The 22834-nt window shown below is 44.0% G+C and overlaps 1 protein-coding gene across 3 annotated transcripts; it reads right to left on the minus strand.

Moving 5' to 3' along the window:
* Positions 1-1269: 1269 nt before the first annotated feature.
* GRSF1 (G-rich RNA sequence binding factor 1) lies at positions 1270-21826 on the minus strand. 3 transcript variants are annotated; one of them, XM_030818965.1, is made up of 10 exons: positions 21355-21826; positions 17771-17927; positions 14742-14897; positions 13898-14041; positions 13133-13268; positions 9624-9808; positions 7864-7985; positions 7032-7167; positions 6020-6094; positions 1270-2588 (listed from the first exon to the last, which is right to left on the minus strand). In XM_030818965.1, exons 1-9 carry the CDS (start codon positions 21712-21714, stop codon positions 6045-6047), a joined length of 1446 nt encoding a protein of 481 aa, XP_030674825.1. In that variant the 5' UTR covers positions 21715-21826; the 3' UTR covers positions 1270-2588; positions 6020-6044. The 3 variants fall into 3 exon arrangements, with proteins under 3 accessions (XP_030674825.1, XP_030674826.1, XP_030674827.1); XM_030818966.1 differs by lacking the exon at positions 21355-21826 and adding an exon at positions 21120-21350; XM_030818967.1 differs by lacking the exon at positions 21355-21826 and adding an exon at positions 21069-21261.
* Positions 21827-22834: the final 1008 nt, after the last annotated feature.

A 22834-nucleotide genomic window follows, 5' to 3' on the forward strand; every position in this document is an offset into this window, starting at 1 on the left:
TCCTGACCTCAAGTGACCCACCACGGAGGGTTTTAAATTCTAAAACAAACAGGATGTAACCCCAAAAAATAACTTTCCAAATGAGAACTTAATAAGGGCTGTTTAGGGCAGAGGATGCTAACAAGGCATGTTGATTAATAAGCAGATTCATGGCACAAAATGTTGCCTTCAAAGTGGGTTCCTTATGCTTCCCCCTTCACATAACACATAAGTAGTGAGAATTTGGAGCCTTCCTCCCAGGGAAGATTCGGTCCCCCTTCCCACGTGACAGAAGCTTCAGTTACCCACGCATAAAGGGACACACACTCTATTTTTGCTTCATTGCCTGGTGTCAATATTTAGATGAGACCACAATATTCAGCAATCAGCTCCTTGGTATTTACATACTGCTTCTCAGAGTTCTCCCTTGCAGCTCCTTAAGCAGCAGCTAGGTTAAAGCAGGATATGAGCACCCTGCCCATATACCCCACTCCCACTGTTCTTCCTGATAGCTTTACCAAAAGGAAGTTATAGATACAAGGAACCCAAACAGAAGAAGGAAATTCACCATCACTGCTTCCTTCAATAGCAAAGAGTGATGCAAAACACAGTCTTCTCAAATGTGGGGAGATAGTACTGCCTTCCACTTGCATGGAAATAAGATTACTTTTACTCTATTATGTGCTTCTCTCTTCCTTTCCCGTAACTACATTCACCTTAGCAATCACTTATGTACTAGCCTAGATCATGAACAAAAACAAAAGGGAACATTCAAAAATACATAAAATGATTTCCCAATAATGGCCACATTTTGTACAGAAAACTCAGCCTGTAGCGTGGTAAGAAGATACACCCTTTCAACCTTAGCCATCATATAGCATTTGAATGCTTTGCTTGCATTCTTTTTCCAGAGATGTGCAAATAAAACTCATTAGCTTAAATCAATTGCAAATGAATTCCTCACTACCCCAATCACAGTAGGCCCCACAGATCTTTTCCACAGCAAATTAGATACCAAATGTGAAAGAGAAACAAAGATCATGTTCTAACAGTTCGTACAACTACGGATACCAGTTCTCACAGCTTAGCATATTCAACCATATATGAAAACACATTTCCATCTAGGTAGTACTACTGATGATGTTAAGCTGGTTAAGTCATGTTCACAGGATTTAAAAGAACACATACACGAAAATTAACCCTTAATACTTATATTAATATAGCAGGACTTGAGGTAATAATATATTCAGTTGACTCACAGACTCCAATAATAAATACTCTTAGGTAATCTTCAGCCTGAAACAAGTCATTTATTGACTACAGTACAGTGATTTCACATCTTAACTGGTAATCAAAGATGGTTATGTATTAAGTAAGAGAAGACATAGTCTCTCTTCCAGATATCACCTGTCAGAAACCAGGGCAAATTTAATTTTAAGAACTAGAACTGCATCTCCTGGTGGCAGTCGCCACCCTGAGAACAGGAACAAGGCAAAGAAAGTATACAGGATTTTGATTCTCCTACACAGGTGCACATAAAGTTAGTTTATTAATGACTATATTTTGAAGCCAGCCATTTTGTCCAATATTTAAATAACAAGCTGTTTAATATTAAAGCAGAATGTACTGCCACATTGTGACAGAAGTACAGCTTTATCCATAAACCCTTCACACAATTATACATTAAGTGCTATTTTTATGTAAGCAAGGCACCCCTACTTGTTCTAAAATATGGGATGTACTACTCCATTAAAAAAGCAAATGAGGAGACTGATTTTTTCCTATCTAGAGCTGGTTTAAATTCAAGTGAAGCCATTTTCTTACCAGTCTGGACTGTTCTGACATGTCACTTCACAGTTTTGAGACTAACAAACACCCTTAGGTTTACCCCAAACCAAAAAAAGCCAGGGAGGGACAGTTTAGACAACTTTTAAGACTAGAATGCCCCCTTAAGTAGATAGGCACCACCGTTATACGCCTTTAGCACAAGGCTTAGAAAGGCAAAACATTTCTAAAGACATAAAACCGCCAAATTGTCATTTACACTAAGCTGTGGTATTTTTTGTTTCGATTTTTAAAAATTCCTATCTCTAAGTAATCCAATACAGCAAAATTTAAAATTACTCTGCCAAACCATACCAGTTCGAAGGTCTGAAACCGTTCTTTGCTTTGGTGAATGTTTGGTTAAAATAAATCACTGTTTTACTTCATGAGAAGTTTTACATCAGAGCACTCAATTCACAAGCAAAAAAAAAAAAGCTACTTTTTAAATGAAAGCATTTAAAGAACACTGCTGAATAAAAACATGTAGTCTTTACAATGGGTAACATATCATCTATGAAAACAAACCATTTAATCATATAAAACAAAGACCATATTTTTAAATCAGATCCTGGACAGTTTAAACAAAAATTTTAATTTGTGGTTTATTTCATAATCCCAAACTGGATCTTTCATTTCTTCTTCTAAACAGTCCACTATGAAACTTTTCTTAGAAGCAATTAACCCAAAACACCAAAATCATTTCCCTAGCAGTTGCTGCTTATAAACTGGAACTGTATATCCCATGTCCAAGAAAGATGTGCAAATGAAATGCTTCTTGCTTCACTCTAAAAATAAAACAAAAAATGTTGCACATTTACTCAAGATGAAAAAGGATAGCACACATTCCCATACCATTTAAAATTGCAAATTCCAATTTTTCTCCTTTCGAATTTAGTGCAAGTTACCTGATAAACCAAGTTAAAGTGAGGAAAACTAGTCAGGCATTACTGTTTACAGGCTGGTACAAAAAACTGAGTTTCAGAATATATTTTAAATAGACTTTAGCTATTATAAATATTTAACATCACAGAATTGTGGGACTTCATATCCAAAAATGGCAACAGAAGAGGCTGGGCACGGTGGCTCACGGCTGTAATCCCAGCACTTTGGAAGGTTGAGGCGGGCAGATCAGCTGAGGTCAGGAGTTCGAGACCAACCTGGCCAACATGAAGAAACCCCGTCTCCACTAAAAATAAAAAATTAGCCGGGTGTGGTGGCGCATGCCTGTAATCCCAGCTACTTGGGAGGCTGAGGCAGAAGAATCGCTTGAACCCAGGAGGCAGAAGTTGCAGTGAGCAGAGATTGTGCCATTGCACTCCAACCTGGGCAACAAGAGAGAAACTCCGTCTCAAAAATAAATAAATAAATAAAATACAAAACTTAGCCGGGCATGGTGGCATATGCCTGTAGCCCCAGCTACTTGGTAGGCTGAGGCAGGAGAATCGCTTGAACCCGGGGGGCGGAGGTTGTAGTGAGCGGAGATCACACCACTGCACTCCAGCCTGGGCGACAGAGAGAGACTCCGTCTCAAAAAAAAAAGAAAAAAAAAAAAAAGCAATAGAATAGGATATAGTAATAGAATGAATGTCTGTGTTTTTTTGTTCCCGCCCCCCCCCTTTTTTTTTTTTTTTTTGAGACAGAGTTTTGTTCTGTCATCCAGGCTGGTGGAGTGCAGTGGCACCATCTCAGTCACTGCAACCTCCACCTCCCAGATTCAAGTGATTCTCCTGCCTCAGCCTTCCCAGTAGCTGGAACTACAGGCATGCACCACCACACACAGCTAATTTTTGTATTTTTAGGAGAGACAGGGTTTCGCCATTTTGGCCAGGCTGGTCTCAAACTCCTGACCTCAGGTGATCTGCCTGCCTCAGCCTCCTGAAGTAATGAGATTACCGGAGTAACCCACCACGCCTGGCCTCGTGTGTTTTCAAGAAATCATTACAGGTGTCTCAAAAGAATGAGCCATTACATGTAGAAAAGTGACTGCAATACAACAGTAATACTTAAAATACCTTATGGGAAAAAAAAAGACACCATATATTTAATCGAGGGAAGGAACATCAAGATGTATTAAGCAAATTTCACGGGTAGGTTAACACTATAAAATTATGTACTTCCTAAGGCGAAAAAAAAATGCCATTTTAGGAAAAGGAAACAGTGGCACATTAACTGTGTTTATGGATGATACACTCTGGTTTCACATGTATCCTTTTAAAAGTACCTTAAAACAGAAAATGGCTGGGCATGGTGGCTCCCACCTGTAATCCCAGCACTTTGGGAGGCTGAGGCTAGCAGATCACTGGATGTCAGGAGTTCGAGACCAGCCTGGCCAACATGGTGAAACCCTGTCTCTACTAAATAATACAAAAATTAGCTGGATGTGGTGGAGAGTGCCTGTAATCCTAGCTACCTGAGAGGCTGAGGCAGGAGAATCACTTGAACCCGGGAGGTGGGGGTTGCAGTGAGCTGAGATTGTGCCACTGCACTTCCCCCTGGGCAAAAAGAGTGAGACTTCATATCAAAAAAAAACAAAAAAAACCTGAGAAAATGGAAAAGGTATTTAAATTTAAGTGGGGAAAAAAAGCTAATGCAAGTCACATATCCAGTCTATTATGATTTATAGCTACTAAAGGTGGCTATTTTTTGGCACACAGCATGATGGATGTTGGAAATTATGCATAAAAATTCTAAATGGAGATAATGCTCAAAGCTACCATACAAATCATAAGGAATTATGGCTGGGCGCAGTGGCTCACTCCTGTAATCCCACCACTTTGGGAAGCCAAGGCAGGTGAAATCACTTGAGGCCAGGAGTTAGTTCAAGACGAGCCTGGCCAACACGGTGAAACCTCATCTCTACTAAAAATACAAAAAAAATTAGCCAGGCATTGTGGCAGGCACCTGCAATCCCAGCTACTTGGGAGACTGAGGCAGGAGAATCACTTGAACCCAGGAGGCGGAGTTTGCAGTGAGCCCAGACTGTGTCACTGCAATCCAGTTTGCTCAACAGAGCAAGACTCTGTCTCAAAAAAAATAAAAAGCAGGCCGAACGCAGTGGCTCACGCCTGCAATCCCAGCACTTTGGGAGGCCGAGGCAGGGGTATCACCTGAGGTCAGGAGTTCAAGACCAGCCATGACCAACATGGAGAAACCCCATCTCTACTAAAAATACAAAAATTAGCTGGGCGTGGTGGTGCATGCCTGTAATCCCAGCTACTTGGGAGGCTGAGGCAGGAGAATCTCTTGAACCCAGGAGGCGGAAGTTGTGGTGAGCAGAGATTGAGCCATTGCACTCCAGCCTGGGCAACAAGAGTGAAACTCCGTCTCACAAAAAATAAATAAATAAATAAATGAAATAAATTTTAAAAAAATGAAAAAATATCATAATTAATTCTATTTCCCAGCGGAATTTTTTTTTTTTGCCCCCCACATCTGAGAAGCCAGAGCGAAAATTTTCATTCCTTATATTGACACTGCCATTATCATTAGTTTGATCTTTATTAAAAAGGAATGGTGCCAGGCAGGGTGGCTCACTCTTGTAATTCCAACACTTTGGGAGGCAAAGGCAGCAGGATCACTTAAGGCCAGAAGTTCAAGGCCAGCCTGGGCAACATAGAGAGACCCCCACCTCTACAAAAAAAATTAAAAAATTAGGTAGGCATGGTAGTACACATCTGTAGTCCCAGCTACTCAGGAGGCTGAAGTGAGAGAATCACCTGAGCCCAGACGGTTGAAGCTGCAGTGAGCTATGATCGCACCACTGCTAGCCTGGGCAACAGAGTAAGACCTGGTCCCTAAAAAAATTTGAAAAATAAAAAGAGAATGGTTTCTACCATATTATAAATTAGTGAGTGGATGATTATTAGTTTATCAATAGAAAATAATTTCCATAGTTGTACCTCTTTTTTTTTTTTTTTTTGAGTCTCGCTCTATTGCCCATGCTGGAGTGCAGTGGCACAATCTCAGCTCACTGCAACCTGTGCCTCCCAGGTTCAAGTGATTCTCCCACTTCAGCCTCCTGAGTACCTGGAATTACAGGCACCCACCATCATGCTCAGTTAATTTTTGTATTTTTAGTAGAGACAGGGTTTCACCATGTTGGCCAGGCTGGCTCGAACTCCTGACCTCAGGTGATCCGCCCACCTTGGCCTCCCAAAGTGCTGGGATTACAGGTGTGAGCCACTGCAGCCAGCCCAGTTTTACCTCTTAAATTTACCTTATTATCTGGAGCCCCTGGAGTCTTATTTTCCTTTTGGACATGAATTCAGGAACAGTTCAATATACCTATGATCTGAGGATAATGAGAAAGATTAGTTTTAAAAAGTTGAAAAGGCAGAAAAATATTACAGCCATTTTTCTCCCAGTTCAGACAGCAACTCAAACCCTTTGCCCTTTCCTTTCCCTAATTAAAAACAAAATTTAGGCTGGACACGGTGGCTCACGCCTGTTGTAATCCCAGCACTTTGGGAGGCCGAAGTGGGAGGATCACCTGAGGTAAGGAGTTTGAGCCAGCCTGGCAAACGTAGTGAAACCCCATCTCTAATAAAAATACAAAAATTAGCCAGTGTGGTGGCGGGTGCCTATAGTCCCAGCTACTTGGGAGGCTGTGGCAGGACAATCACTTGAACCCAGGAGGCGGAGGTTGCAGTGAGCCAAGATCACACCACTGCACTACAGACTGGGCGACAGACAAGACTCCGTCTCAAACAACTACAAACAAACAAAATGTAAAATGGACAAACAGGCTGGGTGCGGTGGCTCATGCCTGTAATCCCAGCACTTTGGGAGGTTGAGGCAGGTGGATCATATGAACCCAGGAGTTCGAGACCAGCCTGGCCAACATGGTGAAACCTGTCTCTACTAAAAATACAAAAATTAGTCAGGCACAGTGCTGGGCACCTGTAATCCCAGCTACTCAGGTGGCTGAGGCAGAAGAATTGCTTGAACACAGCAGGCGGAGACTGCGGTGAGCCGAGATGGCACCATTGCACTCCAGCGTGGGTGACAAAAAAAAAAAAAAAAAAAGAAAGAAAGAAATTTGCAGGATAATTAGCAGACAAATTTTTTTAAATTATAATATAGTGTTTTACCTGTTACATTTAATTTACTAGTACTAAAAGAATACAAATTTCTCAAGGAAAAAATTCTACAGTCCCAAAACAGAAAGAGATATTTGTAAGCAAAGACAAGCATCAAAAATGACAACAAAGGCAAAAGGCAGGACTTACGAACATGGGACCGATCCTTGAGCATCGCTGCAACAGCATCCTCATGGGTCTCAAAGTGCACATCAGCTTCTCCAGTGGCCTTCCCACTGGAGCTGTATTCCATGGTGATTCTAACAGGCTTGAGTGGAGCAAAAAACTAAACGACAAACAAAGGCAGTCAAGAGGAACATGATGGATGTAAACCTACCTAGAAGTCTGGTGGCTCTTCATCTTTCTTTCAGACTTTGATTCATACGCTTGATACATTTGTTTTTAGGAAATCTCTTTTTTAAGCAGTAATATATTTATGTATCTAGTATGTCTTCTGGCTTTTCTACTTTTTCTCAGAACTCAAAGTGACATTTCAAATATCTGCTCTCAGCGAGCATGGTGGCTCACACCTGTAATCTCAACACTTTAGGAGGCCGAGGAGAGTGGATTGCTTGAGGTCAGGAGTTCAAAACCAGCCTGGCCAACACAGTGGAACCCCGTCTCTACTGAAAATACAAAAATTAGTCAGGCGTGGTGGTGCGTGCCTGTAATCCCAGCTACTCGGGAGACTGAGGTGGAAGAAATGCTTGAACCCGGCAGGCAGAGGTTGCAGTGAGCCGAGTTCATGCCACTGCACTCCAGCCTGGGCGACAGAGCGAGACTCTATCACAAAAAAAAGTAATACCAAGCCACACTTTTCAGCTACAGAAAAAGAAGCAAGCCTTGCAACCAGGAAGATGCCATCTTACTAACAAACACAGAAATACTATACTTTCTTCTCTACCTTCCCCAAATTAATACAAGTTCAATTTTAGAACTTTTGTTCAAATCTATTGAGATTGGATATCTTACTGCCACACACATTTATAATGTCTTGGGCATTGGCTTGGAAAGGTAATCCTCTCACGTGGACAAAATGCAGAGAAGACGTAGTTCCAAAATCAGCAGCCTCTGGAAGCTTTTCTGGCACCTCCTTAGGCAATTCTGAGAGGTGGAACAGAAAGCACTGTTAAAACATAACAGCTTCAAGGGTTATTAACAGATTCTAACTAGGTATGACTTTTATGTCCAAATCCTCAATTCCTTTTAAGAGCATTAAAAGCCAAAATGATCTGAAATTTCTGCCACTCAACAAATATCACCTGAACACCCATAAGCACTGAATGCCTCAGACCATTACCAGTTTAAGAACTTACCCCTTTTTGTAACATCGGAGAGCAGGTAAAATGATTACGAATTAAACCCTAAAAGAGACTTTCTAGATTACAGGCACTTAAAAAAAAAAAAAAAAAAAAAGAACAAAGGCTGGGCGTGGTAGCTCACACTTGTAATCCCAACACTTTGGAAGGCTGAAGCAGGAGAATCACTTGAGCCCAGGAGTTCGAGACCAGCCTGGGCAACATAGCGAGACACTGTCTCTACAAAAAATAAAAAGAAAAATAAGTTAGCTGGGCATGGTGATGCATGCCTATAGTTCCGGCTACTCAGGAGGCTGCGGTGGAAGAACTGCCTGAGCCCAGGAGTTCAAGGTTGCAGTGAGCCATGATTGTGCCACTGCACTCCAGAATGGGCCACAGAACAAGACCTTGTCTCAAAAAAACAAAAATATATATATACACATATATATAGTGACAAGATAATCCCAGGGTACCAGTTTAAAAAGTATTTATCAAACTTAAAAGATTCCAAATGTTGCTCTGGGTTGGAATCAAAGAAATAATTAAATCCAGAAGCAAACAAAAATCCTTACTTTGGGCGAGCACAGTGGCTGGCTCATGCCTGTAATCCCAGCACTTTGGGAAGCAGAGGCGGGCAGATCACCTGAGGTCAGTAGTTCGACACCAGTCTGGCCAACATGGGGAAACCCCATCTCTACTAAAAATATAAAAATTAGCCAGGCACAGTGGCAGGGGACTGTAGTCCCAGCTACTCGGGAGGCTGAGGCAGGAGAATGGCGTGAACCTGGGAGGTGGAGCCTGCAGTGAGCCGAGAGTGCGCCCCTGCACTCCAGCCTGGGTGACAGAGTGAAACTCTGTCTCAAAAAAAAAAAAAAAAAAATCCTTACTTCAGTCAATATTCCTGCTCATTACCCAAATCTTTCCCCATCTTAATTTAAATGTTGACATTTTACTTCCTTTTATCACATTTTTACTACCCAGCTTTTAACATAGTTAATAAAAATGATTAAATTAAAAACCTAGCAAAATAATTAAGCCTTTCTGCATATACTCAAAGTATGTACTATACTCAAAGTTAAATCTTTAGGCTGGGTGTGTTGGCTCACACCTGTAACCCCAGCACTTTGGGAGGCTGAGGCTCACTTGAGGTCAAGAGTTCCAGACCAGCCTGGCCAACATGGCAAAACCCTATCTCTACTAAAAATATAAAAATTAGCTTGGGCATGGCAGCGTGCGCCTGTAGTCCCAGCTACTCAAAGAGGCTGAGGCAGAAGAATCACTTGAACCCGGGAGGTAGAGGCTGCAGTCAGCCAAGATCTCACCACTGCACTCCAGCCTGGCAACAGAGCGAGACTTCGTCTCAAAAAAAAAAAAAAAAAAATCACAAAACCCAAAACACATTCAAGACAGACCCAATGAGTCTGAAGAAGAGGCAAGACCTTACCTATTTCCTTCTCACTTTCAAAAGCTGTCATGGGTTGAATATCCTCATTTACTTCATGTTCTTCAAAGACCATTTCTGGCTCAGTTATATACTTAGCAGTTGGAAAAGATGTGATTTTCTTTCCCTTATAAGAACCAACATGTGTTCGAACTTCATTCCTTCTGCTTGGAAATATCTCAATGTATCTATGTCAAAGCAAAAGTAAACAGGCACAAATGGTGCAAAGTAACTTTATACTGAACTCATTTAAAATAAACATGTATACATTATATTTCCAACAGCTTATGAAACACAGATGTTGAAAGATAACAGGTAGGGAAAATAACGCATACAGATAGTAGCCCATGAAAATACACAACAGAGTAGGTCACTGATTTAAGTTTTTGCACCAAGGTAACATTTTTTCTTCACAAATATTTTAATAATATTTTCTACTCTGTTTTGTTTCATGAGAACAACTATGCTTAAGTTAATTGTGTATACAGAAAAAATTAATCTCATAAGGGTTTTTTAAATAGCTGGTTAACAATCTCTTGAAGCTTTGAAATTCAATTCTGTGCAAATTAATCACATCTGTGTAAGATATTAAAAGTCACAGTAAAAGAGGAACTAACTTCCCCAGAACTTCACTAAAAGGCTGAGAATTCAAGAACTAAGTACCAATTATGACTTGCTATCACAGGAGGGGACTATCTATCAAACCCAAGCTTCTGGAACATTTTTTTTTGAAGCTCAGGTTTCTTGCTGTCACCCAAGATGGAGTGCACTGGTGTGAACATGGCTCACTGCAGCCTCAACCTCCTCGGCTCAAGTGATCCTCCTGCCTCAGCCTCCTGAGTAGCTGGGGACTACTGTCGCCTGCCACCACACACTGCTAATTTTTTTTTTTTTTTTTTTTTTTTTTTGAAGCAGAGTTTCACTTTTGTTGCCCAGGCTGGAGTGCAATGGCACGATCTTGGCTCACTGCAACCTCTGCCTCCTGGGTTTAAGCAGTTCTCCTGCCTCAGCCTCCTGAGTAGCTGGAATTACAGGCGCCCGCCACCACACCCAGCTGATTTTTTGTATTTTTAGTAGAGACAGGGTTTCACTATGTTGGCCAGGCTGGTCTCGAACTCCAGACCTCAGGTGATCCACCTGCCTCAGCCTCCCAAAGTGCTGGGATTACGGGCATGAGCCACCACGCCCAGCCCACACACTGCTAATTTTTGTATTTTTTATTTTTGTAGACATGGGTTCTTGCCAGGTTGCCCAAGTTGCTCTTGAACTCCTGGGCTCAAGTGATCCTCCCACTTCGGCCTCCAAAGTGCTGGGATTACAGGCATGGGCCACCGTGCCCAGCACAGTTTTTTCTTAACATGGCCTTCTAAACTAAGAGTTATAAAACTAGCTTGTGTTTACAAATCTATAAAGATTAGATGAGCACTACTCCTTTAAAAAAAACCTTTGAGCCTGGACAACAAAGTGAGACACCATCTCTACAAAAGTTTTTTTTTTTTTTTAATTAGCCAGGAGACCAGGTGCAGTGGCTCACACCTGTAATCCCAGTACTTTGGGAGGCTGAGGCAGGTGGATCACTTGAGCTCAGGAGTGTGAGACCAGCTTGGGCAACATGCAAAACCCCGTCTCTACAAAAATACAAAACTTAGCTGGGTGTGGTGGCATGCACCTGTAGTCCCAGCTACTTGGGAGGCTGAAGTGGGAGGATTACTTGAGCCCAGGAGGCCGCAACTGCAGTGAGCTGTATCACACAACTGCACTCCAGTGAGGGTAACAGAGTAAGACTCTGTCTAAAATTAGTCAGGCATGGTGATGAATGCCTGTGGTACCAGCTACAAGGAAAGCTGAGGTGGGAGGACTGCTTGAGCCCAGGAGGTCAAGGCTGAAAAGAGTAGTGTTCGTGGCACTGAACTTCAGTCTGGGTGACAGAGCAAGATCCTGTCTCAAAAAACTAAAAACCTTTGAACCACTTCTATCAGTAGATCCTGAAACACTGGCTTTGGAATGGCTGTTTTGTTTACTTCAAAGGAGCTGATTTAAAAGGCCAGAAAACAGCAAAAAAAAAGTAACAAAACAGTGATTTAACATTTGACATTTTAAACTGTACCTCCAAGATTAAAGTTAAAACACAAATGAACCCACTTATCATCATGTGCATCCTGAGGTGATGTCAACATGAGATACTGTACAATACAACTGATCTAATTTCTTCAAAAGTCAATTGCTTTTAAAAAGGGTGGAAGAATAAGTAAGAGGGATTTGCTCTAGTTCAAGAGAATCAGTGGTCAGGTGCAGTGGCTCACACCTGTAATCCCAGCGTTTTGAGAGGCCAAAGCGGGAGATCACTTGAGCCCATGAGTTTGAGGCCAGCCAGGGCAACACAGCAAGACCCCATCCACACACAGACATGCACGCACGCACACACACATACACACAGCCACGTGTGGTGGCACATGCCTGTTGTTCTAGCTAGTTGGGAGGATGAGGCGAGAAGATTGCTTGAGCCCAGGAATTCAAGGCTGTAGTGAGCTATCATCATGCCACTGCACTCCAGCCTGGGTGACAGAATGAGACCCTTTGTCTTAAAAAAAAAAAAATCACACACAGAGAATTACGGACATAACAATCAAATGCAGTGTGTAGACCTTATCTGGATTCTGTATTTTTCTCCCATGTGGTGGCTCACACCTGTAATCCCAGCACTTTTGGAGGCCGAGGTGGGTGGATGACTTGAGTCCGAGAGTTCTAGACCAGCCTGGCCAACATGGTAAAACTTTGTCTCTACTAAAAATACAAAACTTAGCTGGGCGTGGTGGCACATGCCTCTGGTTCCAGCTACTCGAGAGGCTGAGGCAGGAGGATCACATGAAACTGGGAGGCAGAGAGAGGCTGCAGTGAGCCAAGATCACACCACTGCACTCCAGCCTAGGCGGCAGAGTGAGACTCCATTGCCAAAAAAAAAAAGGATATTTTTGGTATAATTGGGAAAATGTTATTATGAACTATTATTAGATAATATACTGTTGCTAACAGTGTTAGATATAACACTGAAATTATATAAAAAAATTTTTTTAAAAATTATTTTTTTAAAGATGCATCAGAATGAGACCAGTGAAACGTCTTACTAAAAAAAAAATAGCGGGGGGGGGCTGATCCACTCGGAGGTGAGGAGATGGGACCGAAGAGTGAGTGACGAGATGCATGATATGGTAAAATCTGTCTAAAAAAAAAAAAAAAAAAATAAAAAAACCCAGATGAAGCAAATATAACAGATGTTATATTTTATATATAAATGTGTTAATCTAGCTGCTCTAGGTACACTGTCTATGGGTTAGTACTGCCCCACAAGGAGCAGTCAAAAAAAATTGTTAATCTAAATTATGGGCATTTGATGGCTCACTATACTACTCTATTTTTCTACGTTTGGATAACTTTACAGTCATATTACAGCACACTCATCAAAATGACTTGATGTGTAACACTTCTGCATCATTACTATCTGCTTTACTCACCGATTACCAATTTCTTCCCTGTGTTTCAACAGGGCTTGGTTGGCCATTTCTGGTTCTTCAAATTGCACATAGGCTTCCCCTGTTTTTCGTCTCCCTCTGTAGTCCATCACAAAAGTAATGTCAACTATATTCAGTCCTAGGATACCAAGAGATTTTAATGCTACTAGCAGGTTTTTTTATCCTTAGAATTAACACCATCATTCACATACTAATAAAATTTTTATTCTGTTTTGCCAGTCCCAAAACTGAATACATGCTTGATAGGAAGAAAATTATTATGCAGTCAAAAGTCAGCAACACCTACATACTTGTATTTCCAGAATAGGCAGGGTCCAAGAAGCCCACCGAAAACATACAATTCTACCCACCAGTTTCTTTTTTTTTTTTGCTGTTAATTATATACTAGGAAACAACAGAAATCATAGACATCACTGCTAATGGTTCTGGAAATTAGATAATACTTTTAAATTACATAAATTGTTACTGTCTTACACAAATATAGCGACTATTATGAGAAATTATTTCCTTCAATAGTAAACCCTCATAAAATTATTTTGAAATCTGACTTCCCTCCTAAAATCTGCCTGATAGAACAAAAACACATATAAAATCTATAAATATTAGAAATTTAAGTGAAGAGCTCTCCCCTAAAGAACCTAATATAACTGCATGCCTTTGCCCAGAAACAGGCTCATCTAAGATATAGAAGGAGATAACAAGGGAAAAAAGATATGAGCTCCCAAGCATAATATAACTGCAAAGTACCTGCAAAGAAGTCTACAATGTCTTTTTCATTGCAACTATAAGGAAGTCCTCTCAAACGAACCACACCATCATTTACCACAGGCGAAGATTTGACCTCCAAGCTCTTCATTAAGGCATCCACATCTTCATTGTTTATCTCATATACTATGAAGAAAAAAACACAAAAGGAATGAAAAGTTTACATAACAAAGGAACAAACCCATTTAAAAAAATCATTACAACTTGGTGGGTTATCTGAGAATTCAATAACTAATCTTTTATGCGCTTCTCTAGAGAAAATAATAAATGACATTTATTGCATATTTACTATGCAGGCATAACTTCTTTAATTCTCACAGCTTGTAAGATACTTCATCAGCCGGGCACAGTGGCTCACGCCTATAATCCCAGAACTTTGGGAGGCCAAGGTGGGTGGATTACCTGAGGTCAGGAGTTTGAGACCAGCCTGACCAACATGGTAAAACCCCATCTCTAATAAAAATACAAAAATTAGCTGGGTATCACGGCATGTGCCTGTAGTTCCAGCTACTTGGGAGGCTGAGACAGGAGAACTGCTTGAACCCAGGAGGTAGAGGTTGCAGTGAGCTGAAATCGCGCCACTGCACTCCAGCCTGGGTGACAGAGCAAGACTCCACCCTCCCACCCCCCCCACCCAAAAAAGGATAAACTTGGTCAATATTCTCATAAGAAAGTTTATCGCTTTATGTTTTTATTTTCACAACCTATAAAATAATGCATTCATACAATCTAAATACTTCATTATTAAAGATCAAATAAAAACTGCCTTGAAAAGTATAAAACCTAATGCAATGATCCCAAAAAGCCATAATCTGACTTCACATACCTTCCACATACCGCTGGCCCATGTACATGCGGTGCTTCTCTAAGGCTTTCTGCACATCCTGCTCTGACTCCATTTCAATTAAGGCATCACCCCTTCGTTTCCCATCTCTATTTAGGAGAAAGTGTATTCCATTCTCACCGTTGCGGATTCTGCAGTCTAAAAGTGTATGAGCAAAATCAATTGAAAACAGAAATCAAACTTTTAGCTCAATTATGTAAGTCACAAGAATGTAATTTTCCAACAACAAAGCAGGAAACAAGTGTCATATTCCTTACGCAAATCCCCATCACTGAAGTCATCCAAACACCCATAAGGATTTAGTCTCTAAAACCTTCCAAGTAGAAAAGATAAGCAAAGCTTAGCACAGAAGCTTATGATCTCCTTCCTGATCATTAAATAGCAAATCAGGACAGGCCCAACACAAAATTCATTACTTCTATTCCAATGTTTCTACAATCACTTAAAGAAATACAATATAGTTAAATTCATACGTGTCTTCCTTTAAAATCATATCCATAGGACTCTAAAATATTTCCTGTATAAATAATTTTATTACCATAGTTTAACTTTTTGTTTTTGTAGAGAGCAGGTCTCATTTTGTTGCGCAGGCTGGTCTTGAACTCTTGGGCTTAAGTAATCCTCCCACCTTAGTCTCCCAAAGTGCTGGGATTACAGGCATCAGCCACCACGCCCAGCCTTTTTCCCCTTTTCATACTGCATACTTTTTATAATGGGAGTTAAGTCCAAGATGTAAGTGGCCAAGTGGCTTTAAAAAAAGGTTTGACCAGGCTCACTCTGGGCATACTGCCTAGGAGTTATTCCTGCTCCACAAGGAGCAGCTAAAAAAATTAATGAAATAGCCAGGCATGGTGGCTCATGCCTGTAATCCCAGCACTTTGGGAGGCCAAGGTGGTGGATCACCTGAAGTCAGGAGTTTGAGACCAACCTGGCCAACATGGCGAAACCCTGTCTCTACTAAAACTACAAAAATTAGCCAGGCATGGTGGTAGGTGCCTGTAGTCCCAGCAACTCAGGAGGCTGAGGCAGGAGAATTGCTTGAACCTGGGAGGCGGAGGTTGCAGTGAGCCGAGATTGCGCCACTGCACTCCAGCCTGGGTGACAGAGCGAGACTCCATCTCAAAAAAATTAATAAAAAATAAATCATAGTCAGATACAGAAACTAAAAAAAATCCCACAGATAGGTAAACCCTCCAAACATGTTACTAAGGGAACTTTATTCCTTGATACTAAGTGACCTTCTATTCTAAATGTCTGTATTACATAAAGAGTCACTCTTAATTCCATATTTCCACTGACAGGCTTGACTTTTTGATAAGTACATATTAATACCACAGAGAAAAATAATTTCAAACCATGTAATTTTGTCTTTCAACTTTTATTTAGTACATGTACAGGACTGTTACACAGGTAAACCATGTGTTACAGGAGTTCGGTATACAGATAATTTAGTTACCCAGGTAGCAAGCATAGTACCCAATAGCAATAGGTTTTATTTTTCTTTTTGAGACAGCGTCTATCTCTGTCACCAAGGCTGGAGTGCAGTGGTGTGAACTCAGCTCACTGCAACCTCTGCCTCCCAGATTCAAGCGATTCTCCTGCCTCGGCCTCCCAGGTAGCTGGGACTACGGGAGCGTGCCACCATGCCCGGCTAATTTTTTTTGTATTTTTAGGAGAGATGGGGTTTCTCCATGTTAGCCAGGATGGTCTCGATCTCCTGACCTCGTGATCTACCCGCCTCAGCCTCCCAAAGTGCTGGGATTACAGGCGTGAGCCACCACACTCGGCCCCGATAGGTATTTTTTTAATCTTCTCCCCAACCCTCAAGTTGGCCCTGGTGTCTGTTGTTCCCCTCTTTGTGTCCATGTGTTCTCGTTGTTTAGCTCCCACTTGTAAGTGAAAACATACAGTATTAAGTTTAATGTTCCATGTTACTTTGCTTAGGATAATGGTCTCCAGCACCACCCACAATGCTGCAAAGACATAATCTCATTCTTTGTTATGGCTATATAATATTCCATCATACCAGCTGGGCACGGTGGCTCATGCCTGTAATCTCAGCACTTTGGGAAGCCGAGGCAGGCAGATCACGAGGTCAGGAGATTGAGATCATCCTGGCTAACACAGTGAAACCCCATCTCTACTAAAAATACAAAAAATAACTGGGTGTGTAGTCCCAGCTACTCGGGAGGCTGAGGCAGGAGAATGGCATGAACCCAGGAGGCGGAGCTTGCAGTGAGCCGAGATCATGCCACTGCACTCCAGCGTGTGCGACAAAGCGAGACTCCGTCTCAAAAAAAAAAAAACTACATAGTATGATGGAATTTTTTTTTTTTTTGAGACAGAGTCTGGCAATGTCGCCCAGGCTGGAGTGCAGTGGTGCCATCTCGGCTCACTGCAAGCTCCGCCTCCCGGGTTCACACCATTCTCCTGCCTCAGCCTCCCGAGTAGCTGGGACTACACACCTGGGTATTTTTTGTATTTTTAGTAGAGACAGGGTTTCACTATGTTAGCTAGGATGGTCTCGATCTCCTGACCTCGTGATCCACCCGCCTCGGCCTCCCAAAGTGCTGGGATTACAGGTGTAAGCCACTGCGCCTGGCCCATACTATGTAGTCTTAACGTTAAAATACTTTTGTTGCATTCAAAGTCTTTTTACATATGTAAATTGAGACACTGTCTCACAGTGTTGCCCAGTGTGGTATGGAACTACTGGCCTCAAGCCATCCTCCCACCTTGGCCTCCCAAAGTGCTGGGATTACAGGCCTGAGCCACTGCCCCTGGCCCAAAATCTTTCAATTTGTTACATACCGCAAACAGCACACATGGTATCACTTGGTATATGCAACCCAACCAGAATGAGACAGTTCCCAACCATCAAAAAGGAAGGTGATAGCGTAGTCTAACATGGATTTGCAGCACTACCTTTTACTCAGACAAAATTACATACTTAAAACATACGTATCTGCTTGTGAGAAACAATATAAGGAAAAAAAAGAAATAAAATATACCTGAGAAAAAGTTAAGCACATCTTCCATAGTGCATGACCAGGGCAGTCCTTGAGCTCGAATGAGAAAGACATCATCCACTTCCTCTTCTAACTTGGACGGGGCCAATTCACACTCAGGGGGTGGTGGAAGTTCTTCTAGGTAAGTAGTTTTGGACTCCTTCCAAAGGAAATGAAGAATTGTAAAAATAGTTACATTTACAGGTAAAAAATGTAAAAAAAAATTCTTAGAAAATGTTTATTCTACAAACTAACATTCTAGATATTATTTCAGAAGCAAAAAGTAAACTTCACCAACCTAACCCATCCTGTTTTGGCTTAAATTGTACATCCAAAAGCCGTAAGCAGGTATATCCTAAAGGTCTGGCAGGACACAAATTTCATTCAGAGTTTATTTTAAAATTCATCAGCCCCAAATTATAGCTAACAATAGTGTAGTTAAGGCAACACAGGGAAGGCCCCGACAATTTGACAAATATTTGATTGCCCCTACACACAGTGTTTGCCGCCCTCATCTGAAATAGCTATCTAGAATATGATAAGCATACGAGATGAGATACTGAGTGCTATAATTAAGATACAAGATACTACAGGAATTCAAATCAGAGCACTAACAGAAGAATCAGGGCCGGGCGCGGTGGCTCACGCTTGTAATCCCAGCACTTTGGGAGGCCGAGGCGGGCGGATCACGAGGTCAGGAGATCGAGACCACGGTGAAACCCCGTCTCTACTAAAAATACAAAAAAATTAGCCGGGCGTGGTGGCGGGCACCTGTAATCCCAGCTACTTGGAGAGGCTGAGGCAGGAGAATGGCGTGGACCCAGGAGGCGGAGCTTGCAGTGAGCCGAGATCGCGCCACTGCACTCCAGCCTGGGCGACAGAGCGAGACTCCGTCTCAAAAAAAACAAAGAATCAGGATGTGACATGAGATGGGCCTTAAAGGAAGGACAGAATTCTTATAAGGATATAAAGGTGGCCGGGCGGTGGTCACGCTGTAATCCAGCACTTTGGGAGGCGGGCGGATCAGAGGTCAGGAGATCGAGACCACGGTGAAACCCGTCTACTAAAAATACAAAAAAAATAGCCGGGCGTGGTGGCGGCGCTGTAGTCCAGCTACTCGGAGAGGCTGAGGCAGGAGAATGGCGTGAACCCGGGAGGCGGAGCTTGCAGTGAGCCGAGGTGGCGCCACTGCACTCCAGCCTGGGCGACAGCGAGACTCCGTCTCAAAAAAAAAAAAAAAAAAAAAAAAAGGATATAAAAGGGTATTCCAGTTTGAAGGTGAGAGAAAGAAGCAGTACCACTAAATGCCCATTTGAAAAATAGCAATTAATTCCAACTGTTTAAATTAGGAGCCAAAGAAGGTGACCTGGCAAAAGAGGTTGGTACCATAGAGCAGAGGGCCTTGAGTGTGGAGCTCAATGTGTGTCCTTCACTTGGTAGGCAAAGATAAGTTAATACAATAGACACTGAGGACTGGGTAAATCAACAAGACAGCAGGACGCCTTGGGAATATTCCTCTGTCAGCTGGTATGCCAGACCAAGTGATTAAGGGAAAGATCTTAAAGGCAACAGCAGCAGTGTAAGGCTAAAGACTTGTAAAGTCTCTTTTATCGGATTAAGTAAAACTGGAATTTAGTAAGAATCCACGAAGCACTACAACCATAACCTAAAAAGACAACTCAGGCTTTAAGACTTGCACTCTACTGGGCCAGGTGCGGTGGCTCACGCCTGTAATCCCAGCACTTTGGGAGGTCGAGGTGGGCGAATCACGAGGTCAGGAGTTCAAGACCAGCCTGGCCAACATGGTGAAACCCCATCTCTACTAAAAATACAAAAAATTAGTCGGGTGTGGTGGTGTGTGCCTGTAATCCCAGCTACTCGGGAGGCTGAGGCAGGAGAACAGCCTGAACCCGGGAGGTGGAGGTTCCAGTGAGCTGAGATCTCGGCATTTCACTCCAGCATGAGCAACAGAGCAAGACTCTATCTAAAAAAAAAAAAAAAAAAAAAAAAAGACTTGCACTCTACCAGACTAAGGACAGAGATGTCTTTGTACTATCTATCATTTTCTTTTCTTTTTTCTTGAGACGGAGTTTCGCTCTTGTCGCCCAGACTAGAGTGCAATGGCGCTATCTCGGATCACTGCAATCTCCACCTCCCGGGTTCAAAGGATTGTCCTGCCTCAGCCTCCCAGGTAGCTGGGATTACAGGCATCCGCCACCCCGCCCGGCTAATTTTTTTGCATTTTTTAGTAGACACGGAGTTTCACCATGTTAGTCAGGCTGGTATCCAACTCCTGACCTCAGGTGATCCACCCGCCGCAGCCTCCCAAAGTGCCGCGCCCAGCCCTATCCGTAATTTTCATTAAGGCTTAATGTTTAGTTTTAAGGAATAAATGTAAGCAGTGTCTAACACACAGTAGATGCTCTACAGATATCACTGCAGTCAATTTCACAGAAAAAAAGAGAAGCTAGCTCACAAAGGTTTATTAGAGATTGTTTTGTCGTGGTTTTTGTAGACAATTTTCCCCATTTTTCCATAATTCCATAAGCATCACAAGCTTTTACAGAAAAAGGCAGCGTAAAGTATTGGGCCAGGATTCAAATCAATTAGCTCAGCCACTGGCAGACAGCAGCCATGCTGATTAGCCTCCCAGTCTCCCTAAGTTAAAGGAGAAGCACAAATTGAATTAAGATAAATATGACCCAAGGAATCAGGGGCTGGGTAGTTAAAAAGTGTGCAGACACTTCCCAGATGCCACGTAACAAGAAGAGAAAGGTTCATCTACAGGGCACAAAATATTTGCAATCTAAGTACACACTGACTTTTCTAAAAAATAAAGAAAAAATGGAAAGGAAAACATTGTAAATTCATTCCTGGGACCCCAAGTTGTGTCCTCAATCCTCAACGCTCCCTCCCCTTCACGCCCCCCAACCCCAACAGCTAAATCTCCAAACTGCTTTCCCAGACGAGGCGACATACAGTCCTAAAAGACCTTCTGTATGAGTGGAGTTGCAGAGGTGACCTTCAGTAAACCGGGACAGCTCGTCTTTCCCTGGGGACAGGAGAGGGAAGGGCGCGATGGGGACAGGCTCCTTTCCTACAAGCCAGCCCACGCAAATGTGTGCGCGCACCTTCCTAGCAGCCGCCGACCGAGAGGCGCCGAGGGCCGCCCAGGCCTAGCGCTCGGGCTGCACGGAAACTCCCAACCCTCCGGCAGGCTCGGGCCTCGCAACTTCACAACCAGCCGGCGGAAAGCAAGAGAGATGCGAGGTGGGGGCGTCAGCAGCCTCACGAAACCTACCATGGGCCCGGCGGGGAACAAGGCCTCAACATTCACCCCAGCCACACTTACACTGCCCAACCGACCAGAGACTCGAGGGGAGAACAAAACAAGGAGAAAACCCGACGCCTGGGAGAGCTTCCCTTGTTCCGGGGCCCAATAGGAGCACAGGGCGGACGGGGGCGGGTGTGCGGCGAGTGTCGCGGATCCCCGGGCGTGCCCGCGAGGCGCACACGGAGGGGCGCGGGGGCGCGTGCGCGCGGCCCGGGAGGGGTCTCGCGCCAGGTCCCTCGCGGCGCCCACGTACCTGGCTGTAGCTGCGCGTCGGGCCCGCCGCCGCCGCCGCCGCCAGCGACTGCGGCAGCAGAGGGGCACGGAGGACAGGGTAGGACGCGGCGGCCGCAGCCGCGGCAGAGGTGGCCACAGGGGGAGGCCCCGCCAGCCTCCCGGGAGGCACAGGCCCGGTCTGGAGGCCACGCGTCTGGGAGGCAGCGGCCGCGGCGGCCCCGAGCAGCAGCAGCAGGCGGCGGCGGCCCGAGACGCCCGACGGGATGGAGCCAGCGGCAGAGTAGAAGGGCAGGCAGGCGGCGCCGGTGCGCCGGCAGCTGCTGCAGTTACAGCCGCAGCCCCGGAGCAGCGCCCCGAGTACCCAACGCGTGCCGGCCATGGACTCCGGAGGCGGCGCGGAGCCTGAAGGCAGCTGCTGCTGCAGCGCTAGTGGAGCGGAAGTGGAATCCAGGGCCGGTTGTGGGTGGGCTGTGCCGGGCACATGCGCCGCGGACACTGGGGGCAGCGGTGAGTAGGAAGGAGGTGGAGAAAGGCGCGACGCTCCGCCCAGTCTCCGCCCTTAGGGCGGGGCTGCCTATGGTTTGGGAGGGGCCTCCGGAAGACGGTGCAATCGATCTGCTCTTTTTTCAGGCGGTGGAAACTGAGGCCCAAAGAAAGTGAGGCTAGGGGCCGGGCGCAGTGACTCATTCTTGTAATCCTAGCACTTTGGAAGGCAGAGGCGGGCATACTGCCTGAGCTCCGGAGTTCGAGACCAACCTAGGCAACACGGTGAAATCCCGTCCCTACTAAAATACAAAAAATTAGCTCGGGCGCGGTGGCTCCCGCCTGTAATCCCAGCACTTTAGGAGGCCGAGGTAGGGCGGATCACTGAGGTTAGGAGTTCAAGACCAGCCTGGCCAACATGGTGAAACTGTGTCTCTACTAAAAACACAAAAATTAGCCGGGTGTGGTGACGGGTGCCTGTAATCCCAGCTACTCAGGAGGCTGAGGCAGGAGAATCACTTGAACCCAGGAGGCGGAGGTTGCAGTGAGCCAAGATCGTGCCACCGCACTCCAGCCTGGGCGACAGAGTGAGACGCCATCTCCAAACAAACAAACAAAAAAATTAGGTTAGGGCCATCCTGCTCTGGGTAGGGCTGAGAGCTGTAGCACAGATCTGTGCTGCCCCGCACTGTGCCACCGAAACCCGTGATGTGAGCGGCTGAAGAACCCTTTCTGAAAGGAATTGTGATACCCTGGTTATAAAAAAATCATTGGGATAATATTAGAGATTTGGTACCCCCCGAATTTGATATATGTGAGGAAGGAGAACATTCTTCGTTGTTTTAAAATGAAATATAGGCCCGGCGTGGTGGCTCATGCCTATAATCCCAGCACTTTGGGAGGCTGAAGTGAGAGGATCACTGGAGCCCAAGAGTTCCAGACCAGCCTGGGCAACATGGGGAGACCCTGTCTATACAAAAAATAAAAAAAAGCCGGGCGTGATGGAGTGGGCCTGT

This window comes from Nomascus leucogenys, chromosome 9 (genome assembly GCF_006542625.1).
Source record: "Nomascus leucogenys isolate Asia chromosome 9, Asia_NLE_v1, whole genome shotgun sequence".
Lineage (NCBI taxonomy): Eukaryota > Metazoa > Chordata > Mammalia > Primates > Hylobatidae > Nomascus > Nomascus leucogenys.

Bases quoted from the DNA above. Each gene is read 5' to 3' on its own strand.
- GRSF1 (XM_030818965.1), bottom strand. From the start codon at position 21,714: ATGGCCGGCACGCGTTGGGTACTCGGGGCGCTGCTCCGGGGCTGCGGC. The intron at 17,928-21,354 runs GTACGTGGGCGC...TTCCTTTGGAAG, and splicing joins CGACGCGCAGCTACAGCCAG to GAGTCCAAAACTACTTACCT. The intron at 14,898-17,770 runs GTATATTTTATT...ATACACTTTTAG, and splicing joins TGTGCTTAACTTTTTCTCAG to ACTGCAGAATCCGCAACGGT.